General features: G+C 37.3%; 1 protein-coding gene across 2 annotated transcripts; it reads right to left on the bottom strand.

Annotated features, from left to right (window-relative positions):
- Positions 1 to 2,004: 2,004 nt before the first annotated feature.
- Positions 2,005 to 19,110, bottom strand: BST1 (bone marrow stromal cell antigen 1). 2 transcript variants are annotated; one of them, XM_085304254.1, is made up of 9 exons: positions 18,915 to 19,110; positions 15,088 to 15,217; positions 13,426 to 13,561; positions 12,868 to 12,950; positions 12,264 to 12,340; positions 11,313 to 11,405; positions 9,092 to 9,178; positions 8,550 to 8,609; positions 2,005 to 5,358 (listed from the first exon to the last, which is right to left on the bottom strand). In XM_085304254.1, exons 1-9 carry the CDS (start codon positions 19,079 to 19,081, stop codon positions 5,244 to 5,246), a joined length of 948 nt encoding a protein of 315 aa, XP_085160380.1. In that variant the 5' UTR covers positions 19,082 to 19,110; the 3' UTR covers positions 2,005 to 5,243. The 2 variants fall into 2 exon arrangements, with proteins under 2 accessions (XP_085160380.1, XP_085160381.1); XM_085304255.1 differs by lacking the exon at positions 2,005 to 5,358 and adding an exon at positions 5,365 to 6,958.
- Between the last annotated feature and the right edge of the window lie 3,718 nt (positions 19,111 to 22,828).

The raw sequence follows: 22,828 nt of genomic DNA, 5'->3' as shown, positions 1-22,828 counted from the left end.
TAAAAACAAATGCAGAAATCTCTCCAACTTTCATGAAATAGTTTTCTGTCCAGTACTAATCATTATGCTGCTCATATATTCTGAAGGGAAGTATCCAGCAGGCTCCCATCCCACTGATGCAGCTAAGGAAACAAAGTTGATACACAGATGGGCTCTGAACTGGAGGCAAAGGAGTCTGTGAATTGCAAGTTTTTCTCTAGAAGAACTATGGGGGTAGCTTAGCCAATTGGAAGGGATCCATGTGAAGATTCAAAAGTTCAGTTTACCTTGAACACTATTGCTTGAAAAATAAGATAAAGATCTGGTTGGCACCTAGAAAAATATACATTTGTATGTATGCATTTAAATATTTGTCCAGGATTTGATGATGTGGCTTTCAGGTTTGTTGAATAATTACTCTTTCTGTTCTTAAGTTCTTTTTGTATGATACATGCCATATACTTTGCTTGTCATCATTCTTCCTTCTTTTATATTATCTCARCAGCTATTTGTTTATTTAACCCTATGCTAATGGACAGTGGTGAGAGAGAAGTACAAAATGAAAGCCRAGTGTATTCACCCTGCTTTCTGGAAATAGCAATTGGGGATTTACTGGCACYTTTCATTAAAGCAGAGGTAAAAGTAAGAATGAAGGACAATATATGCTAGCATGTTTGAAATTGCATGGCTGAAAATACCAGGAAATACTTATTTCTGCTCATTTGCCTGTTTGCTTGCTACTCTTCAAAATGGCATAGTGTGACCTATGGAGCTTTTTCTTAGCTGGACCCTCACTTACTGTATAATATAAAATACCTATCTTCGCACTCCTCTCTTGACTTTACTTGTTGCAGATGGTATAAAGTGTCTTCCTACAGTTTGGTGGTCTAGTTTGGCCAAGCTCTTGACCTGACATTCCTAGTAAATTACTCATCCAAGCACTGGATAGCACCTGGTATTTCAAGTGTAACCAGTAAGAGATGTCCAGGCAAATGCAATTACTAGATAAAAAAATATTGTTTCTTTGTTAATTATTGTAACTCATACGGTGTAGCTCAAGTTAACCCAGACATACAATTCTAGGGGACCCCTCTGTCTGCACTTGGGGAACTAACTACACTTACTGTTTACATAGTGCAGAGGTATTCCTAGTCAAATGCTTGCAAATAAAGGACTAATTACTTTCCTTCACTCTGTATTACTTAAATGAAATGATTATTATTGATTATAATTTCCTGCTTCATTTTCCTTCTATAAAACTTCCAATATTGTAATTTTTCACTCATCTGTGATGGTAAAAATATGAAGTAACTCATCTGAACTGACACTAGATTTACCTTTGCTGTGTGTCGTGGGCAAGAGAGCAGGAGGTAGGTAAAGAGGAGGCTGCCCAGAAAAGTGGACACTCCGGCATTGTGTGATGGGAGTCCATGTGCTATGCTGTCCTCAGAGGCTCTTCTAGCTTGCCCTAACCCCTCTGCCTGCCAGCCTGCAGCTGAGCAGCACTGCCGCAGTGGGAGAAGTGGAGCTCCCGTAATGCCGTAGGGATCACAGCTGCCTGCAAATCTGGCAGGTTGTATTCTTTACCTCTTGAATAAAAGGCCAAGTAAATTTAGGCTGGACAGAGGCTGGAATTAGTAAAAACTTGAAAACTAAGAAAGTGCTTGTAAAACTGCTTGAGCCACCCTAAAATTTGCCTAATTTAAGACAGTGTGCACCCCCATAATGACCTGTTTTAAACTAAACTACCTGGCTCTGCTTAAAACACCCTTCTTCCAATTTACACTCTTGATTGTTGAAGCAGAATACAGAAGAATTATTTCTAGTAAATCCAATTAAAGAAAGCTACCAAAAGTGACAGACAGCTTGCTTTGAATGACGAGTGCTAGGTAGCTTCCTGGGGTTTCAGTGGAAGTTTCATTACATTGGAGACTCCTGACAGGAAACACAGTCATGTCAGCTGAATATCACGCTAAGGCCAGTGTGACAAAAATAAACACCAGCAGGAATATGAAGGCAGAGAGGTGAATAAGTTGTCCTTGCTTTATTCTCATAGATTCTCACTCCACAGTACTAAAGAGTTCACATTTAAAAGTAGATAGAATGTGTGTGAGCACATGTATAAGTGCACATGCACACAGTAAAAATGAATTATTCTGATTTAGTCGGAGTCATGCAGCAGAAAAAAAGCAGGTTAGCAGATGGAGAGATTATATTTATTTCTATGGAGGAATAAAGAGCATGATATAATTGAGTTATTAAGTGGTCCACAAAAGGGGTGRAGATAGGAAATACTAGCTTAGTAGCAGTAGCTTCCAGATGTCTGTCTGCATAAATGGAAAGCACCTAGTAATACTCATGTATGTGATGCTTTTATTCACCAGGAGTAGTTGGGTATTAAGAGATCTACATAGAATTGTGGCATCAAACTAGATTCAAGATGAAATTATATTCATGATGTTTTAATATGAACATCTGCTCTTATTTTTCCCCTGGAATTTCATTTCTGGAGATAGCTGGTTTTGTAGCACAAGTATGAACAATTGAAAAATGTTGAATATATATTTGAACCACTCTGTTGAATCTTACCAGGCTTGCAAGAATTTACTGAGAAGGGCAGATACCTTTTATGCATTTTGCTTTTTCAAGATTTGGCYAATCCAGCTGGTTAGCCACAGCTGTTACACAAGGCATTGCTAGTAAGAACATTTATTAAGTGCTCAAGACAGAGCRCAGACATTCCTAGCTGATTCTCACTGCATGTCTGTCAATATATGTGTAACTACTACTATTCATACTTTTTAGGTGGAGAAAGAGAAAGAGAGAGAGAAGGGATTCCCTTGTTCCCAACTGTTTATTTCATGTCTCTTCTTCCATCAGGGAATAACAAATGACCATATTGCATCTGCCTCCTTTTGCTAACACTACTTCTGTCCCTCTGCTTCATAGATGCCAGTCATACTATCCTTTCTTCCTGATCAAAACAATTATATTAAACTCTGAGCAACTGGTCCATAYTTAGCTTAAAATGTGCTGCCTTTATGATCTGAGGAGGAGACCATAAAACTTTGCCTGTTTTTTTTCCCACCTATATTAGTTAGGCAACTAAAAACCAATTACCCTTCTTCTACAGGTCTTCCCAAGCTTTCCCCAAAAGTTTGAGACACTTTACTCAAAGGATATTGGAAACAAAATCTACTGGCTTTGCTGCTTGATGTAGCAAATGTAGTCATGGGAAGGGAGGCAAGAATATTAGAAAGTACGTACTGCGAGAGGTTTCTGAGTATGTTGGGCTGAATATTAGTTTATGCAGTAAATATCTTCCAACTATTTGAGCTGTATCTATCCTACTTTTATAGTATTTTATAGGTTTTTCAAAACAGAATCACTTCCTACAGTATATTTGGTATCATATGTAACTGCCAATACTGACTGCACTGCTGAAGTAGATGACTGCATTCAGAGGCTGAAAAGCTCTCACATGCGGGACAGCGTAAGTTGGCCAGCCAGGATGCTTGGCTCGTGGATAGAAGTTGCCTAAGAGACATATGCCTTCTTAGTGGTATTTAGCTAGAATCATCCCCACACCACAATACACAGATCAGTGGGTAGAAAACAGTAAACTGAAAGATGGCTTGGATACTTATCTGTGAGCCTCATATGCCCTGTGTCCATAGCCTRTAGTACCAAATGTATCATGATGGGATCTGCAGTGGACAAATAAAAAACTAATAAAAATTGTTTGGTTTTAGTTATCTGGGACGTGTCTGTGTTACAGATAGTTACCTCTCCCCTTATTCTGGCAATCGCTGTTAAGGACAGAGTCAAGCAATAAAAAGGAGAGGGATGCTGAAAGAACTGATCAAAGGACTAACGTTTCAGAATGGCTAAGGGCCAACTCTGACGCATATTACAGCCCAGATTTTCAAAGGTGTGTAACTTCTGATACCAGTAGTTTTGCAACTCTCTGAGATGGACACAAAAATCCTTGGAGCTTATATACAAATCCAACCGTGACACAAGTAAATGCAAGTAGGTACATATTTAAAGGGATTTGCATCGGAACTGATTTAAAGATTATCACAGGAATGGATGCCCAACAAATAAGCAACAACATTTATCTCATATTCTTTCTTTCAAACATGCAACATGACATAGTTTTACTAGAGACTGAAAGAATATAAATCTACTATGATGTCCTAAATCAGAAGCATTGAGATAAACAGGAACATCCTACACTAGTTTCCTGATAATCAGCTAATGTACAAATAAATAATTAAGAAGCTAACTTGAATGTAAAACCAAACTGTAATTTAAAGTTATTTTCTAGAAGATAGAAATTTTTTTTTCCCAAGATTTATGTGCCATCTTGATAGCTGAGTGTATTGGTCACTTAGATGAAGAGGTATCTGGATCACTTAGATAACTAACAGAAGCAACTGAAGACACCTTTAAGATGGCAATTGCTGTCATCTGAATACATTCTGAAACATGTCATATGAGTTATCTGAAAGCAGACAGCTGTCTGACTTGGCAGGTTCTTGTCTGAATTTGATATGCCACAAAGCTATTCACTGCATCATGGTGGAAAATCTGTGGAACTTCCAAGATCTGGTACTACTGATTATTGGTTATCTAGTGGCCAGGAAATAGCCAGTTGAGGAATAGCAGTGTGGATGGCAGAGCAGTGGACTGTATGTGGCAGAATACTGTATGCAAGCCAGAATCTCACTGTATAATAGTTTCAGTCAAGCTTGGCTAAAATACTATACTACTTTTGAAAATGAGTTTATTTTTTTCCACTGTTTCACTTATTATATTGCTTTTTGTACTAAGCATCCAAGTTCTCTCTCATTTGAATTTGTATTCCTCCCTGTTTCCCAAAACAGGATAATCAGACACTTAGTTTTCCAGGCCAAAATGCTAGGATTGTTAAGAACAAGGAATGTGTTTGGGAGATATATGATGTATAATACAGCTTTTCTTGCTGCAATATATGAACAGAGAGAATGTATTGTTCTCAGTGGAATTCTAGAAAATTCAACAGGAGGAAATTACAATAAATTCCACCTATTCAGGAAAATAAAAATGAAGAGCGAGGCTTTCTAGAAGCAATAGAATATTTCTTCAAGCTATTAGTAGTTGATATATAGATATGCAGGTCTGCCAGTCCAGAGCTAGAGTGAAACTGCAATTATAAATTAATTAAAGCCTAATTTATAGCCAAGTGAAGCAAATAGAACATTTGGATTCAGTTGATTAACTTAATACACTAAAGCAGATCTGAACAAAAAGCCTACAAAAGTAACAAACACGAGCTTGTTCCAGTTGCCTTCTCTGTCTGAAGATATAGATCCTCTTTGTGCTTCTGGTGCAGATCTAAAGAAAAGAAAACAAACAGGATGTTCACAGCACAGAGCTGAATTGAGATTCTTTTAAATATCAGAGGTTTGTAGCCAAGGATGAACTTTGCAGTCCAAGTCCTAAGCTAGAAGTTTCTTTACAAGAGCTCTTCAGTGGATTCCCAATTGTGCTCAGCTGTCATGATCTTATAAACAGGCTAGCTGTTTGCAAAACCCCTTCCTATTCCACTGAACAAGACTGTCTCCTTGTTTGTCTATACTAGTCACACCTCCTTGTCTCTCCATGTCCATGTAGCATCTCTTGTCTTACACTAGAGACCGTTTTTCTGAGCAGCAGTGGTCCTACAGGTCTGTATTTTCACAGTGCTTGGGAGAACAGGATTCAGATGCATTGCTAGATCTCCCTGGCATTGCAGTAATTCATTTAATAAATGCCACCACTAAAAGGTTGCATTTGAGTTCCTTTCCGCTTATGTTTGTATGCCATCTAGTGGGTATTTTATTACTTACATGCTTTCTTTAAATGTCAGGGTGTCAAAACTAATAAGCTAAAGTCTAAATTTTGACTCAGAAGGAACATAGCTCAAGTCTAGAGAAGAGTAAAGGGGCACTATATCTACCCCCAAAGCCCCAAGAATATTACAGCACCCTCAAGGCCATCCCCTTGCAGCCCTTTCCTCTGGTATGCCTATGTAACAGGAGTTGTGATGACAGAACTGTCACCTGCACAACTCTGTGGGCTGAGGACATTACTCTCCAGAGGCTGAGAAGCCAGCCATCAATCTCACAACAGTGAACAGCCACTGTGAGGGAAGATGTAATGAAGCCTGGATGCCAAATCTCAATAGTTACTATGGAAGTATACAGAATGTAGTGTATGAACACTAATGAATACTAATGCATAAGGTGCCTTTTCTGAACAGATATATGTTCTTAATAGTGATACCACGACTGACCAAATTGCCTCAGTGTCAGTTAATGRACCATCAGAGAGCTGGGATCCATCCACAGAGAAAACAGATCTAGAAAATAATCATCAAATAATTTATATACATCTGCTTAAGGCTCTTTTTTCAAGGGAGGCTAGATTCAATGGAGATKTTATTTGTTGCAGAGGTGTGATTTGTGGAAGTATTCATTTGAAATAAGTATTKCAGTGACTTAAATTTCAGGGAAAAGCAATGATGTTTAGCATACAGATTGAGAAGCTCTCTGTTTGATTAGGGATAGCATAGATATGAAGAGTATTAAGCCAATTACACTGTCATGCATAYAAGAGGGAATAGAAGGCTCAGGAGGGGAAGAAGCAAGGAAAATTTTCCTGAGGAGGATGATAACAGCTAAGTCACTTAGTAATTGCCCAGTAATTACACAGGATAAGACTGGTGCTTGGAATATTCTAGTGATTAGGATCATGGAAGTACTGACRTGGTTAGAAGGGACGAAGTGGCTGATACCCTGCTTATATACTGCAAGCACTGTGTGGAGAACTGGTATGCTCATCCCTTAAGTGAAAGGAACAAGACATTAATGATTTTCAAAAAGCTTCTCATCCAGATTTCCTCTGCTGAGGAATGTACCCACGTCACAAGGCTTTGAGGGAAATAGTTTAACACCTGGAAGAAGAGAGAAATCTTCCATTAAGAATTCACAATATTGTAGTTTTTGAAGTCCTATAAAGTCCTTTTTCCTCCCATTTGCTAATATTGTCACCACATTCACAGTCATGATTTCACATGGGGCAACTGGATTTTCGTTTCACATACATGAACAAAAACTTTACCATTTAGTGGCAGAAAAAGGAAATCCTATTTTCACCCACCATGTAAGTGGTACATAGTGACAAACAAATGCCTCAACAGGCCTGCAGCACATTGATTCTATGGTCTATTACCTAAAAGTCTCGAGCTATCAGTGAYATATAAAATGCAACTGTTTTTATCACATGATTATAGATTGGTKCTGGGATGAAAGAATAAATGTCACATGCCAAATGAGAAGAACTTATCAGTGACTAGAGGGAATGGGGCGTACTCCACTTTCTCTGTATGATGTCTTAAAAACTACAGCTATTCTACAGAGATACAGCTCCTTTCTGTACTAACAGAAGAACTACTGCAAGAAAATCTCAGCTTGGAGGCAGGTAGAATGCATCCAAACCTGCATGCAGCAGTAGTATCGTTGTGCTGCCATAAACAGGGACAGCAAATCAGGCTTTTGATAGCAGAAGTTGCCTAGGCAGTATTACATCTGTTTTCAGACACTTGAATTAGGGCAGAAAAGCCCTAATTTGGCCACATCCTGTGCAGAGAGAGGATGTGGCCAAATGTATGGACTATAAATAAAAGCAAATCTAGAGAACAACTTCTATACATTCATGTATCCTGCAGCTTTTCAAACTGTGAGGAAGTTTTCATATTCAGATATTCAAAGATCTCATGTGTACCTATATAATATATAGATTAGGAAATGTAAGCACAGTAAACAGTCAACTTTTCTCTAAGTTCACTGAAATATATCACAAATGAATTTAACCTTTTCTTGTAATAAAGAAAAATATTCATAGGAAGGGATACTATTAAAACCTAGTTCTGGAGTGATGCTCACTAGTTAAGAGAAGTGTATCTTGGATATCATCTTCATTCTCTGCAGATGGCCTASTGGCAAATATATTAAATATATACTGATTAAATAAGTATTAATAAATACATTAAAATATAGAAATTGGGTTTGCAAACAAAATAGAGAATAAGAAAAAACTTCCTCAAGAGTTGAAACAGAAAAGTTCCAGTAGCTGGAGACATGTTGTTCTATAGATCTGTTGCCATTTTACCTACTATTTCATTATTCGCAGAAGAATAGTAATGAAAACATTTCTGAATTTGTAACAGATTTTACACCAGAACAGGGATAGTTACAAACTTCATTCACACCATCAGTAATATCCTGTGTGATTGTGTGATCAATGAGAACTGATTAATGCCTAATTTTGAACAGTAGGAGCAGGTACTCACAGATAATTGTGTCCATTTTGCAAACAGAAATTGTTTACTCAAMACACAGTAAATAATAAACTCAAAAATACCATATATTGCTTGTGGATAATATACAATAGATGATACAGGTAGAATCTGTTGAATTGTTGATTTATGCATTATTTACTTGGTTCTCATGGCACTGAGGATGGACTGAACATTTTTTACTTACGATGAAAAAGCACACTTAGAATGATTGGGATGATCCAGGCAGAGTAAGAACATCACAGACCTGTGAAGAGATTATTTTATTTAGCATCTTTCAGTTAGAAAACTGAGGAAAATGAAAGAAGAAATGAAATAGACTCAATGGTATTATCATGTCTAAAGCCTCCCTTTAATTATATTTATCTTAGAATCTACTGTGAATAATTAGAGCAATTTTAAGTAATTCTGTGGACATTCAACAGTATTTTTAACTGTTGTTTAGATTTTTGATCCAAATAAAGATTTTACGGTGAAGTGGAATGAATGATGCCATCTTCTGTGTCTGACAGTGGGTAAGTACACTTTAATTATACAATTAGATGTGTGTTTTTCTCAACTCTTGGCTGAAATGTAAGCCTGAAAAATGTAAGATCACCCCTACAAGATATCAGTCTCTTATTGAAGACACAACATTAATAGCACTCAAATATTGGAAAGCAAGAAATAATTTAAAATAGATGAGGTACTCCTGCAAATACACCATATTTACGAAAGGTTTTCACTTACTTATAATTGTCAGTGCACGAAACATCATAACCAAGGGTTTTCAACCTGTCTTCTAATATCTTTACAGTATGAATTCCACAGGAATCTCTACAAGAAAAGATTTTAACGTTATTGTAAGCCTTTTATTACCTCCTTGTTTCCATTCACTGAACTTGAAGGAATTAGTAAAGTAAATTGCCATTACTTTTCCCCTTGTATATTCATTAATACCTATAGAAAACTGTATATTGCTTCTTATAATACTTCACTTGCTGAGTCAGGTAAAATTTTATATTGAGTTTGCAGGGATTGGAATACTGGCTGCAGCCTATACAGCATTTGCAGATTCTATTAACCAAGATTACCATTTTTAAGATTTCATTACAGAAACAGGGAAAGAACGAAATAATTCTGTGAAATAAACAAAACTTTCATTTGTAACACTCTTGGGCAGTTGTTTAGATAGTGCTAAAGTTGAGGCTAACTGTCTTTATGGAATAATTGATTATAATGATGTGGAACCAGATTTTCTCGTTGGGAGCTTGTTCTGCTTTCTAGAATACAGAACAATGCAAATGCACAAGGAGACAGAAAAGAACAGAAACAATGCTAAATGCTTTTGTGTCTAGCACCATTTTTTTTAATTTGTAGCCTAATTAGCAAAGTAAGCTTGGTATAGTACAGAACTTCTTCAGACCTCTAAGACTTGCACCAATATGAAGTTTCAAAGTCAGCGTAACTCACCTATTGATTAGTAAGTACTGACGTCTCTATAGAAATCACATGGGAGTAAAAAAAAATTGTATAAAGCAATAAATAAGAAATATACAGATTTTCCCAGGCATCCAGACAAGCACAAACTGAAAAATAAATTAACATTCAAAGCTTGCCTTATTTTTCTTTGTAATAGCAATTACTTTTGCAAAGGTGAGCCCCCCCACACACACACACACATATTCCCCAAATGGTATGATTCTTTGATTTAAAAAGAAAGGCTGAGAAAAACTAATTTGAAACACACTTGTACGTGCTTTTCTTGTCATAGACTCCATAGTACTAAAGTAAAATATGTGGTCTGGGCTGGCCATGCCAAACTTCAGTCAAAGAGAAGCAACAGAGAGTAAAAAGCAGATAGGAAAGGGAAGAGATGAGACATGAAAGAGAAATGGCACACGATGAATGGATGCGACTAGAAAATGTGAACAGCAAGAACAGAAGCCTCATGCTCTTAAAAATCCAGGTGGCACCAAGGATTTAGCCACCAATGGTAGATATGGTGGCATCTACATCTCTTTCTCTGGCTTTCTTTTGTCAGGGCAGTTTTAAGACCAATGAAGAGCCACAGTATGTTACATTAAAATGCAGGGGCTCTGCAGATGATTTGGGTAAAACTTACTTCCTCTACTGCTGATTCACTTACCAWATATTTGTACAGAACCCCCACAAAAGTTACAATAAATAGACTATTTAATTCATCCTTTATTTTGTCCTAAATCATGCCTTAATGTCTGGCCTAATAATTTTTTGTTTGTTTGTTTAGCTTCAGAGTCCATTTTCCACTATGTTCCTGACTAAAACTTCCACTTGGTCTTTGGTTACTTACCAATGAGCTATTCTGTTTGGACAGAATGTCTGTCTTTCTGTGTTTTCTTTCTTTTTTTCTTTCTTTTTTTTTTTTTTTTTTCCCTTTGCTGAACGTGAATGGTACTTGTTATGGCTTTTCAACTATTTTTCAACAATTAAATTCACGGCAAGATTAGATCTGTTAAAGCCTATGCTTTGGTGCTGGGTTGATTTTAAGTACTGAGAGAAGAGGAGCCCTCTTGTGGCATTTCACTGATTCTACTGATTTCCAGAATTGTTAAGACAGGTGAAAATGACAAGAATGCATTAGATAAGACAAAAGAAATATGTCTTATGTCAGGATCTACTCTGAAATTCACATCGGTCCTTTTCTTAGTGAAATTGTACGTGTTCTATCCTCACTTAAGATCTGAATTCCACATACATATATCTCCAACTGAGTGGATTCCAGACTTAATATAGAATTTATTTTTATTTTGTCTAATTCTGATATTTATATACTCTTCGAGATTGGTAGAACTGCGCCTTCCGTGTTACGAAAGCATCTAAAATATTTTCAGTTTTATTACTCTGTATTAATAATCAAAGAGAAAACTAAGGTGAAATTTTAAACACAAGTTTGAAAAGGACAACTGATTTTTGAGAAGATAAAACTTACCTATCTGGTCCTTCAATATCATCTACAACCCAGATGACAATTTCTGAGATTTTGTCTTTCTGGAGATTAGGTATTTCATAGTCTGCAAAAAAACTGATTCAAGAACAGTTACAACTACAAAGAACATGAAAAAATATTTTCAGTAATAAGCGCTCTGATCCTGTTGTAGGATAAGGGCTTGTTAAATTTTATTATGTATCTTCTGATCACAGTCAGATTTAACACACAGTAGAAAAAATCTCATTCAAAGATGTAACCTGGTCCCATGTAAAGAAATGGACCCTTTGGCGAAGGAGGTAAGTGGACAGTAGGTGTTTTGGAATAGAGGTAGCTCTTATGAACTTTTCCTTTCCCTCCCATCTGGTGAAGAAATGACCTTTTCAGTGATTATTTTCAGTCATAAGTGAGCAAACAGGAGCATGATCTGTTTGATTTTTTTTTAAAGTATATTTTTTGATCTGGAGAAAAGAGAGCTAATCCTTGCTCTTACCTTTCTTATTGAGCGTTTTTGCTCTCTCAAACCAGAACAGATTTCAAAATACCTCTTGGGCATGGAGAAATAACAGGATCAAAAACTTTCCCTATAGAACATATGTTGCTTCTAGACCTAACAGAGGCTATAACTCCTGAAAATATCCTCTCCTAGAGGAGATCCCCAAATAGAAATTTGGTTATCTTCTTGAAGACAGACACAAATATTTTGCCATATTATGACAASTGACTTGAAGAAAGCTTTCAAAGACCATTTATCTTATTTGCCACAGCAGTCTGTAAAATGCCTACAGCAGTCAGAGCACTGTTTTCATTGATTTCACAGCTCTTGATAGACCATGATATAACAGGCACTTCAGGTTACAGAGTTTGAGGCTCTGTGCTTCAAAAGACCCAAATGAGTTCACCTTTTTTCAGGCATCAGACTTTGAACACATTTTATTAATTTAGTTTACTTACCCTTTGACTGGATAAGCTCCTCCTTCTGCAGAACCATTCAATAGGACATGTATCACCCCGGAACTGTGCTGTGCATACTGCAACATATAACAATTTTTTTTTCAGAATTCATCTTAYAGATAGTATATATGATTTGGTATTGCACTGCATGCAACAATGGCTAAGGAGAGAATTTTACCACGGACAATGTCCGAATCGTGAAAATAATAAACTCATATCCTAGGTGGTCATTGCAGTAGGGGGGACAAGAACTAAATGGCCAGTTTTTTAATTCAAGGTATCATCTTAAATCTATAAATAGCTTCTTCAGGATATAAATAAAGCAGTCTGGCACTCTGTTGGGCYTGCTCTGTAAACAGAGGGTTTCTACCATGGCTGTCAAATGTTTTAAGTACTCAGATCACTTAGAACCTCTCTTCCTTAGAAAATTATAGTGCTTAGTGTGCTTAATATAAGCATAATATATGTCATCAGACAGAATCATCTGACATCTGTACCAGAGGAAATAATCTAGTGAAGTTATAGCCTTAAATTTCTTTTGATCCAGTAATGCTTTTTTAAACCACAAGGACATGTACAAAATGTGTATTAATGCTCTATTTACAGTGGTCGAGGCTATCCGCCAGAAAGACTCCACTGCATTGTTTTCACATTCTTCTGTGGTAGGGCAGGAATCATAGTCCAGTCCTGTAGGAAGACATGTGATATGTACTATTACAGATTTGATAAGAGTTGTAAAAAGTGACCTTAGAAAGCAATTATTTGTATTCCTGCATTACTCACTTAACATACATAATGGTCTGACATAACATAGAAATGTGACAGTTGTATCTTTTCTATAATTTACCARCTGTTGCAGTTTACATAGACAGTGACATTCTGTAGATTGAATAATTAGGCTGAAATGACTCTAACTATATCCAGGACACAGAGAGCTCCTGGTTCAGAGGACCGAGAAGGAGGCTTATCTTCTGTGTGGCATTATTTACGTTGTGCCGTGTGCCTCCTGACTGCAATGTTAAATATTCACAGAATAGGACAGAATGAGACAGTTMAGCTACCTCTGATTTTTCAGGGGGTAAGAGCAAAATTAACTCCTCCGGAACATAGCAGTCAGCATCTGTTATGTTTTCACAGACTGATGTTTAATATATTGTCTTACCAGTGCTGTTTGGCTGCCCACACCAGTTTAGCAGATCTCCAAAGAAGCCAAATAGAGTGTCACTCACAGACATGTAGCGACGAGTTCTACCAGAAAAGCTATTGACTAGAAACTGATTATTTTCCCAGAAGAGAGACTAAATAAAGGAAAACAAAATAGAGAAGAAATGAACCATCACCTGGGTGTGAACATAATGAGATTATGCAGAGATGAAAACATTTTAAAACATGTTTTGTTGTTTCCTTAGAAATCAAAACAAAGAAATATTCAGAAATGTTATGTATCTCTTTATAGGAACAAGATTTGTTCTTACAGTGGGATAAACTCCAATCAGTAGAGGTTTGAGGGGCATTCACACCATGCTGGGAATGGACATAGACCTATACAAAATAGTATTAGGCCTAGCTCTGCCTTGCTGAGCAGGCAGACTTAGAAAAAGAGAGAGAAAAAAAGGAAGACATATTTTTAAGCCAGATACTTCTTACAAAATTCTGTCACGCTGCTCTATTGATGCATGGTGTGAAAAAAGAATCATGTTATCTTGCTGTTATTCCTATGTTTAAAAAATCCTTTCATGAATGAAGCTATGTTGTCAGGAGTATTTGTTGGTTTAGCTTGTATCATTTAGACATAAGGAATAATTGCGCTAGCAGAAAAACACCTTTTAAGTACAAACTTTCAGACAAGGCTAAAGCATACAATCTGATGTATGCTGGATATATACTGGCAGAAAGAGCAGTATTTTTTGGAATTTCAGAGCTCTGCAACTGCCAGAGACTGCCATCAAACACTTACTGTTTTCTAGCATAGAACAACACCCTATCTCATTTCTACTCATGCTTGTAATAGAGTATAACATGTTGATGACCTGAGATTTGGCATGTGAAGAGTGAAAGAAAAAGAAGGAAGCAGATRCAATCTTTGCAGGCAGAGCACTTCAGGAGAAGCAACATGAAAGTTCAGGGGCTTCAGCAGAGCTCCTGACATGGCAGCAAAAATGGGGGCCTTTGTAACGTGGAAAGGGAGTCACTGAGATAAGGGAGGCAGGCAAATCCCCAGCACATAGGGAATGGGTATCTTCGGGGTTTTTACTATGAATGGGGAGAGGAAGTGGGAATGCACAGAGAAGCACTCCCAAGGAGGGGCTGCTAGGACAGAAGAAAGAAGAAACAAAGGACATGCAGAGCCCTTGGGGACAGAACAGCTATGGGGAGCAGGGACTCCTGTGTGGAAGAAGGGAGTCCAAAGGTAACACAGAGGCACACACGAGAGTAAGCAGTAAGCTTGGTCAGCTGGTGGGCCTCTGGAATGCAAGGTCTGCAAAGCAGACGCCAGAACAATGTGAATCACTCATTGCTTTCTCTCTGTTTACTTATTTTTCTTCAAATCTGAAGGACTTGAGCTTTCTGATGTCTAAAAATTTATCTTCAGATGCAGAATTTGTGGGATGAACTGCTGAGAAGTTACTGCATCAAATAAATGCAGATAAACAAACTGAAAAATGCCCTCAAGCTTGAGCTTCGTTTGCAAAATGTAGATGGACCAAAAATAACGAATCATCAGTGAGCCACAAAATGACTTTTTGTCAATTTTGAACTACTATGTCTTGGAAAAGCTAGGGGATGTCACAGGACMATTAACATAACATGAATAAATCAGTACCTTATTAGGTGGAATTGTGTGCAGTGACAGGTTGATAAATAATTCATAGTCTGTAGGTAGAATGTTGCAAGGATCCTTCTTAATAAAAGCATTTTTAAAAGCTTCCCATAACGCTGAACAATTCTTCTCACTATAATCATTGAAAGAAACAAAAACCCAAAATGTTTTCTCAAAGCACAGCAAGAGAGTGATTTGTTCCCAATGTCTTCCAATCTCAAAATTAGAAACCCCACAAGGTTAAGGCAGAAAACTGAAGCCAGGCTGATAAAAATTTCACAATCCATAAAAAGCATATAGGACTTTACTTTTCATTACTTACAGCAGCACCTATCCAAAGAGAGTAGGAAGAACTAGAAATGAAAGTATTAGGATTTATACTGTGGAATTAGAAATACATAGTAATCCAGCAAAAATCTTAGAAGGTACAGTATGCATAGCAAGATCTGCTATCCGGCATTCTAGAAATACTAAAACAGATAGCTGTCTTACAAATTTCTGGGATCTAAAAAGCCACTCCAGTTAAAGTGTAGCTAAACAGTCAAGGCTATCGGCATGCAAAATTATTACTAAAAAGTCAGATTCAACAGCAAGAGGAGTTATTAAAAATTTTTATGGTAGAATAATGGTACTGACAAAGAAATATCTCCAGCACAAACAGGCCCTAGCACTAGAATGGCCCTAGAATGAGTACAGTGACTGTGGCATGTGTACTGTTACTGTGCAGTAGCTGTTAGGACTCAACATTTAAACTCAAACTGCTCATGAAGCCGGGCTTGAAATAAGATGCAAGTTGTGCACAAGGGAGGATTAAATAGTTCCCTCCTGTTGGCTCTGCCTTCAGGACAATAAGCTCCYGCAGAAAGCCAGGACAGGCCGTTTAGGGACAGAAGTGTCTTAAATCTCTGGATTTGCAAGAGCTCATCTGTCAAAGCGCTGAGCTGGCCTAGAGTAATTAAAAAGTGAATTGCTACTTTCATCACTTTCCCACAGTACCTTCTCCACATAGGCTGTGACAATGTCTATGCTGGGAACACTCCGTAGAATAGAATAATCTATTTTACATGTATAAAGCATTCCTAATGTGAACAGCTGTAATTGCAAAGCTGCAATAATAGCTCCTGTAAGTAAACCAAACTTCGCTATTTGAATGTTTTGCTCATATGAAGTCATTCATATGAAGCAGGCTTTCTGTGGGTGCTTCTTCTCATGACATTCTTTAAAGAGCTCCTTTGAGGTACTGAATGATGCAGATTCTTTAAAGGACCCCTTATGATGAGTTAAGCAACACTCATGCATGAAACAGAACACAAAACTTCTCACAATGATCTCTGATCAGGCTTCCAATATGTACTTAAACAACAACATAGGTCAAAAAAAAGCACCTTGATCTCAAAATCCTCAGTGATGCAATATGACCCTTGATCAGTGGTTCCAATGTTCAAATATCCTCACTTGTAAGAGGATTTGCACTGATTTCTAATTTCCAGTTTGTAAAACTTTAGCTTCTGACCACTGGATGTATTTATCTCTTTTTGCTAATGAAAAGTCTACTGTAAGCACTCACATTTTCATGTTAGCACTTGCAAGTTATGATCAAGTGAACTCTTAATATTTTTCTTGACAGATGAATCCAGCAGTAATTGTCTGGTTAATTCACTTACTGTGTTTTTTAATTCATGTCTTTTCATCTCATGTTTACACAGCTTGCAAATCAAAAGGATTATTCTGCTCTGTAACTCAAAATATCTTAGCTGGCAAAAATACTTTTGAAATTACAGGGTGGGGAAGTACTGTAGTTCAGGACAATTCCTTCCAGTCTTAATAGGTATTAGTAAGTCACATCAGGTTTATTTCACAGTACTCAGTTAAAAGAAATTACATTTTGAAAATTTACATTATATCCTACCAGCAAGGAAATACGAGTGAAAAGCACTATAGCAATGTTTATATTTGTGTAATATAACGTACTTGTATTATAAAATATGGTTTTCATTCAAATCGCTCACTTCTACATGACTATAATATTTTATAAAATATTTTTTGTCTGCAGTTTTTGATGTTTGGTCTTAATGGAAAAAATGTTTCTAATGTTCTAATCTTCTAGATATTCTAATGCTTCTATAACTATTTTTACATTATATACTTTTTAATAATTTGTAACTATGCCAAAACTGTGCTAATCCAGCTTCTTTTCTATTAACAAAATATATTTTTAATTATTCTACTTGCACATAAATTTGCTTAAAGCAAAACCTGTGCAGGTGGCTATGTCTCTGTAATATTTAGCTTGGGTGCAATTAAGAAATAGACAATGAACAGAAAGGTTTACACAAAATTAGAGTACTTGTTCTGCATCTGTGCAATATGAAATTTCYATTTTGTTTAGATTACACTATTTGCTGATAGACATAAGAGAAAAACACATGAAGTGAATTGTGTATCTGTTCTTTTTAAAATGCTGTTCTGCCCCTTAATTCAGGAAAACAGTGCTAATGTCCAGCCTTGCTTCATGCTATTCTGAGATTTTGATGAATGTCTTCATAGTTTTCAATTTTAAATTTATGCTGTGAAGTAACAGAAATTAGACCATAAGGCCTTTTAAATACGACATATAAAACACTTTCAATAATACTGTGTTTACATTTTAAGAAGTCCAAATCAGTAAATGATAAAGTTAACATTTCCATGATAGCCATCCTTTATGTTGCACATTTTCGAGTATTTTGGATTATTAGTTATGTTCTGCTTCAAATAATTAAAGTTACATCAATTAATTGTAATGGTAACTCTACCTATCTGGAGCACATTGCAAGATCAGACTTCAAAAAGTAAAAGGATTTCAGTTTTCATAGTTTCTATTGTAGGTCTGTGGTAACCTATAGTTAAAGTTTTCTGATGTCTTCCACTGTGAAATGTTTAAATATGCCAMGTTTGAACTGTTTAGCCAAAATTTCAGTACCCTCTATTTGCCTGAGGATGGTTCAGCTATGTTAAGAAAGTTAGTTTTTTTTTTTTTTTTTTTTTCCTTCTGTAAAAAAGTCATAAACCTGTTTTCAGGAGAAGTTCTTGTATCTTCCTGTTTTGCAGCAGGAACTGAAAATGGGAGGTTGGGGTAAGGTGTAACACTTGCTGTCATTATGCAAAAGAATCTGACTGTGGTTAAGGCTGCAACTCTGTGCCACAGAAAACAAGCTAGGCCCCCTCTGCAAATACTACTTCAGGCTATCAGGAAAAATTTTGGTGCCAGGATAAAGGGCTGAATTCAATAATGTCCTCTCAGTATTCCCCTTTTGACCAAAGCACAAACAATGCAAGAAAGATGGAAACCATCTCATCTTATCAAAGTGCGTGACTGGCCACCCAGTACTGTCTAATTAACGTAGACAACGAAAGCTTACAGCTGCTACTTCAGCAGCGCCTGCCTTCTCAGGTGGATGCGCTAAACAGATTCTTTCAGTAGCACAGGATAGCTATAAAGTGTGGCCCTTTTAAGCGAGCTGATGAAGTAAAAYGGGTCTTTCTAGGAGCACTGAGCTTACTGTATGTGTGTAGTAGATTTGGTACATTAGAAATACCATCCCCACAATTTTTGCACAGTTTTCCTTGTAGAACCCTGTAATATTAGGGGAAAAATGTGAAATAAAAAAGTTGAAGCATTAGAAGTCTTGCCTTATTCATGCTACTATTATCGTTATTACATTTAACAAACTCATTTTTTGTTCCCAGACAAGCATGCTGGTTTCGGTAGGACAACTCTCATGGCCAGGAGTGAAGTATCACGCTTCTACATGACATAAAAACTAATTCAGAAACAAGCAAGAACTTACCCAACAGAAGGATTCACAATTCTAATGTACTCATAACACCTTCCAATGACAATGCTTTCCAGGTTTTGTGTAGTACCTTCACCTTTCCATTTCTTTCCTTGCCCTTCAGAAAAGCTTTTCATAAACAGAAGAGAGACAAGCAACAGGGATAAAAAGAGGCTGTTCATTACGAATTCCTGACAACCCAAGTTCTAAAAAAAAAAAAAAAAAAAAAAAGAATAAAAAGGAGAGTTAAATGATAAAATTTAAATAGAAAATAGAAAGCTTAACATGTAGTATTTTCAATACAGGCAGCAGCTCTGTACACAAATGACAAAGTTACACGGAAACCTAAACTTTGCTGGAGAATGTAATCTAACTGTTTCCTGCAATGATTGCAGCACAAGGATACATCACTTCCTTAAATCTAAATGTTCTCAGTTTCAGAAAAACAGTTTAAAGATCAAGAGGTTGCCACCTGGTGATAACTAGATGGAATTACAACATACTTTTGTAAAAGAAAAAACACTTACCACTTCAGTATTATTTACAATGCCTTAGGTTTGCTGAACACTCATTGCAATGTTACATGCTAAAACTTCGCAAGTGCTTGTAATCAACAAGCTTTAAAGCAGTTTCACTTAGTTTAAGAAAAGGCTACACTTTTTGCATACAGTTCTCTAATGGTTGAAAAAATTGCTGAAATACGTATCAAGATGAAAATGAACTATACAAGTTAAGTGGTTTCTCATAAAAAGCCAGATTTGCAGATTATCTTATATCACAGATATGGGTAACATTAGTCAGCTCTTCTGTTTTTCCCCTGGATACTGACAGCAAAATTTTGGTGTGATGATAYATGTTTGAAACTCTTTTTAGTGAGTAAAACTGTCTTGCAAACAGGAATAAATCATAATGAGAATGAAAAGGATTAAGATATGCTTCCTGTGCATTGAGGAAATCTCTTTAACTTCCACTTAGGCTTATTCTCTCTCCAACTTCTCCCTGCTAAGTGTTTTTTTAGATCATCAAATGGGATAAATTAATTGAGCCTTCATTGTAAATTTTCTGTTGTATACACTGCTGGAAATACAACTAAACTGTTTTTCCCCCTTTTTAAAAACTTCTCTTTTCTACCTGAGTGTAATTTGTCTACGGATTCACATTTCTGAGAAATATGTTGGTTCTTCTTCTTGTATTAAATAGTCCCCATTAATTAATGAATACATACATCTTTATTAACTATGTCCTTATTTATACAGTGTTTTGCTTCCATGGATGGACTAGGACCAAGCTGATTTTGCTGTAGGAAGAATCTTGGTAATTGTTGAGTAAATTGCTGATGATAGACTTCTCCTATGAATGTGATATAAGGATAACAAATTGATTTTTTTTTTATCTGCAGCATACTTTTAGGAGACCCAGAGTTACTCTGAAACAGAAGTGTAATATTGTGTTTGACATGCTCCCCACAGCAAATGCTGTATTTCATTTCTGATACTTTTGTGAGCTTTTTCTCCGTATTTCTTTTCTGACATCTCTGAAACATGGCCATGCTGATAGGGGATCAGCATATTAGCCAAACTGTTTCAAGTTTGCTGCTTCAGGTTTGGGCTTAGAGACTTAGCAATCATGAACGGAACTCAATGAATCTTTTTTGCTATCAACATCACTGCAGTCAARTTTTGCTCAGTAATTTCAGGACTAAGAGAAACCACAGGCATCACTGATGTGATGTTCTGTATAGAACAGGACACAAATTAACATATACAGCATATATTAGGACAACATAAAAAATGAATAGAGTTTTGGATGAGCTTTTCTACAAGGACACACCAGGTTTGCACTAGTCAACTCTGGAAAGAAGATGTGGATGCTGCTCAGTGGTGTTCTGCAAAAAGACATGACATGTCATGCCATTTCAGACAGAATAGAAATACATCCAGCAGTTGCTGGGATCCTCATCTTAAGCTCTATCAAGCTTCATTTCCTCACTGGCCACTTTTAGAAACACAGCATTCGGCTAGATAGGTCTCTGATCTGACTCAGTACACCCATTTTTAATATACGTTCTTACTCAATCTTGATTTAAGTATTTTGTGTGATGGCTAATCTAACACATCGCCAGGAAAATTGTTGCAACAGTTGGATAGCGTTATGGTTTAAGTGTCATACCTTAGCTCTGGTCTAAACTTGTCTACCTTTAGCTTCCAGTCATTAGATCTCATGATGCCTTTTTCTGCTATGCTAATGAACAATCTAGCCTCAGAAATAGTCTCTCCATATAAATTCTTGTAGAACATGACCAAATATCCTCTTAAATTTGTCTTTGAAAAAAATCAACTTTTTAATCACATTATTAGATACTTATTCTTGTAGTACTGTACTTCAGTGCCATGACTAACTGTCCATCTTGCCTCTCAAGCTTTGGCAGTTCATGCTCAATGTAGACCACTGTCCCTAGTTGTCTGTCTTTCTCTCCTGCAAGAGGTTACTGCCCATGAAGCAGAGTCAGCAAAGCCAGCAGCATATCCGCTCTGGAGACACTCCAATTCAAACTGCATATTAACTCGAACTGCCATCAAATTCAGCATGTATTTATATTCTGAAGCCTGGGTGGATGAGGAATGGACATGTTCTCTCTTGTTATTTTGACAAGATGGGAGTGGTAACTTCCAGCAGAAGAAGGGAATAACAGGTGAGAGAATTAATCCCCTATATTACTCAGGTATGGACTGCTGGCAGAATAACCCCAGTTCTGTATGACTTCATGCTTTATGCTGGGAAACATGACCTTGAATTTGCCTGTTTTAACAAGCTGTAAGCAGGAGACTGAACCAAACATTGTTCCTTGGGGGGGCTTGCATCTCTGGCCCATAAATCTCACCTACAGCAGTAACTCAACCTCTCCCACCTGTCTGCTGTGATCTACTCACTGTGTGAGAAATGGTGGGTCTTGGGGCTACTATGGAGCCAGAACTGCCTGTATTGGCCAAGCCACAAATGCAACCATGTGTTGGCTGGCTAGTAGTATCGTGCCTGTGTTTTACCTTCCTTTCCTTCTCTCATATATAGCTGCAAGTTTTCCAAAAGTTGCATGAATGTAATCATCTTTACGATCTGTAAACCTCTGCTAGGTATTATTAAATAGGCCAACATGTTCAAAAGTTTCTGGGAGGCAGAAAGAGTGGATGGAAAATGAAACACCCAATACTGCAATTGCTCAAGCTGCATTTCCTTAGATAAAGACTGCTCTGCATTGTATGATCTAGATAACTTYGATCATGCAGTGTGTTACTCTCAGTTCATTATCTGTAAGTAGTATCTGCAGTAATTTATTTTATTTGAGAGCATTACCATGTTAAGGAACACTGTACTAAATAAAAGTACTGTGGACCTTTGCTCAAAATATTTCAATATTTGTAATTTACAGCTATAAACGCACCAGCTTTCAATTTACTTTATATACACAGCCTGGATTTTGTATAGTTTTCAGTCAGAAACTTCTCCTGCCTTTATTTTCTTTGACAATTTGGGGACCGGGGTGGGGGGGAGGTGTGATTTACTACATGTTGACATGTTGGCTGACACAGTTACTGCTCCATCTTGTTAAGCTAACGTGTCATCTCAACACYGATAAGGATTCCTGGTCTGCTGAAACGTTTTAGCGGTGGATGAACACCAAAAGGCAACACTCCCGCTCCCTTAGTCCTGGACGTAAAGCACAGGAAGCGTTTGGCTGGTACCGCAGGTCAGCGCCCCAGCCATGGGTGCAGGCCCCCGGCCTGGGCGCCCCTCCAGGACTGGCTGCTCGCCCCGCGCAGGGTTTGCGAGGCTGGGCCCGGCSCTTGGCACCGCTCACCACAAGCAGCGGTTGGGGCTGCTTCCCGCCAGGCCAGCGCAGCGCAGCGCCGCGGCCCCCCCGGGCGGCGGGC

The sequence above is a fragment of the Rhea americana genome, unplaced genomic scaffold, assembly GCF_003343005.1.
Source record: "Rhea americana isolate MKP2758 unplaced genomic scaffold, rheAme1 scaffold_205, whole genome shotgun sequence".
Classification (NCBI taxonomy): Eukaryota; Metazoa; Chordata; class Aves; order Rheiformes; family Rheidae; genus Rhea; species Rhea americana.
This window is presented reverse-complemented; position numbering and strand designations above follow the sequence as displayed.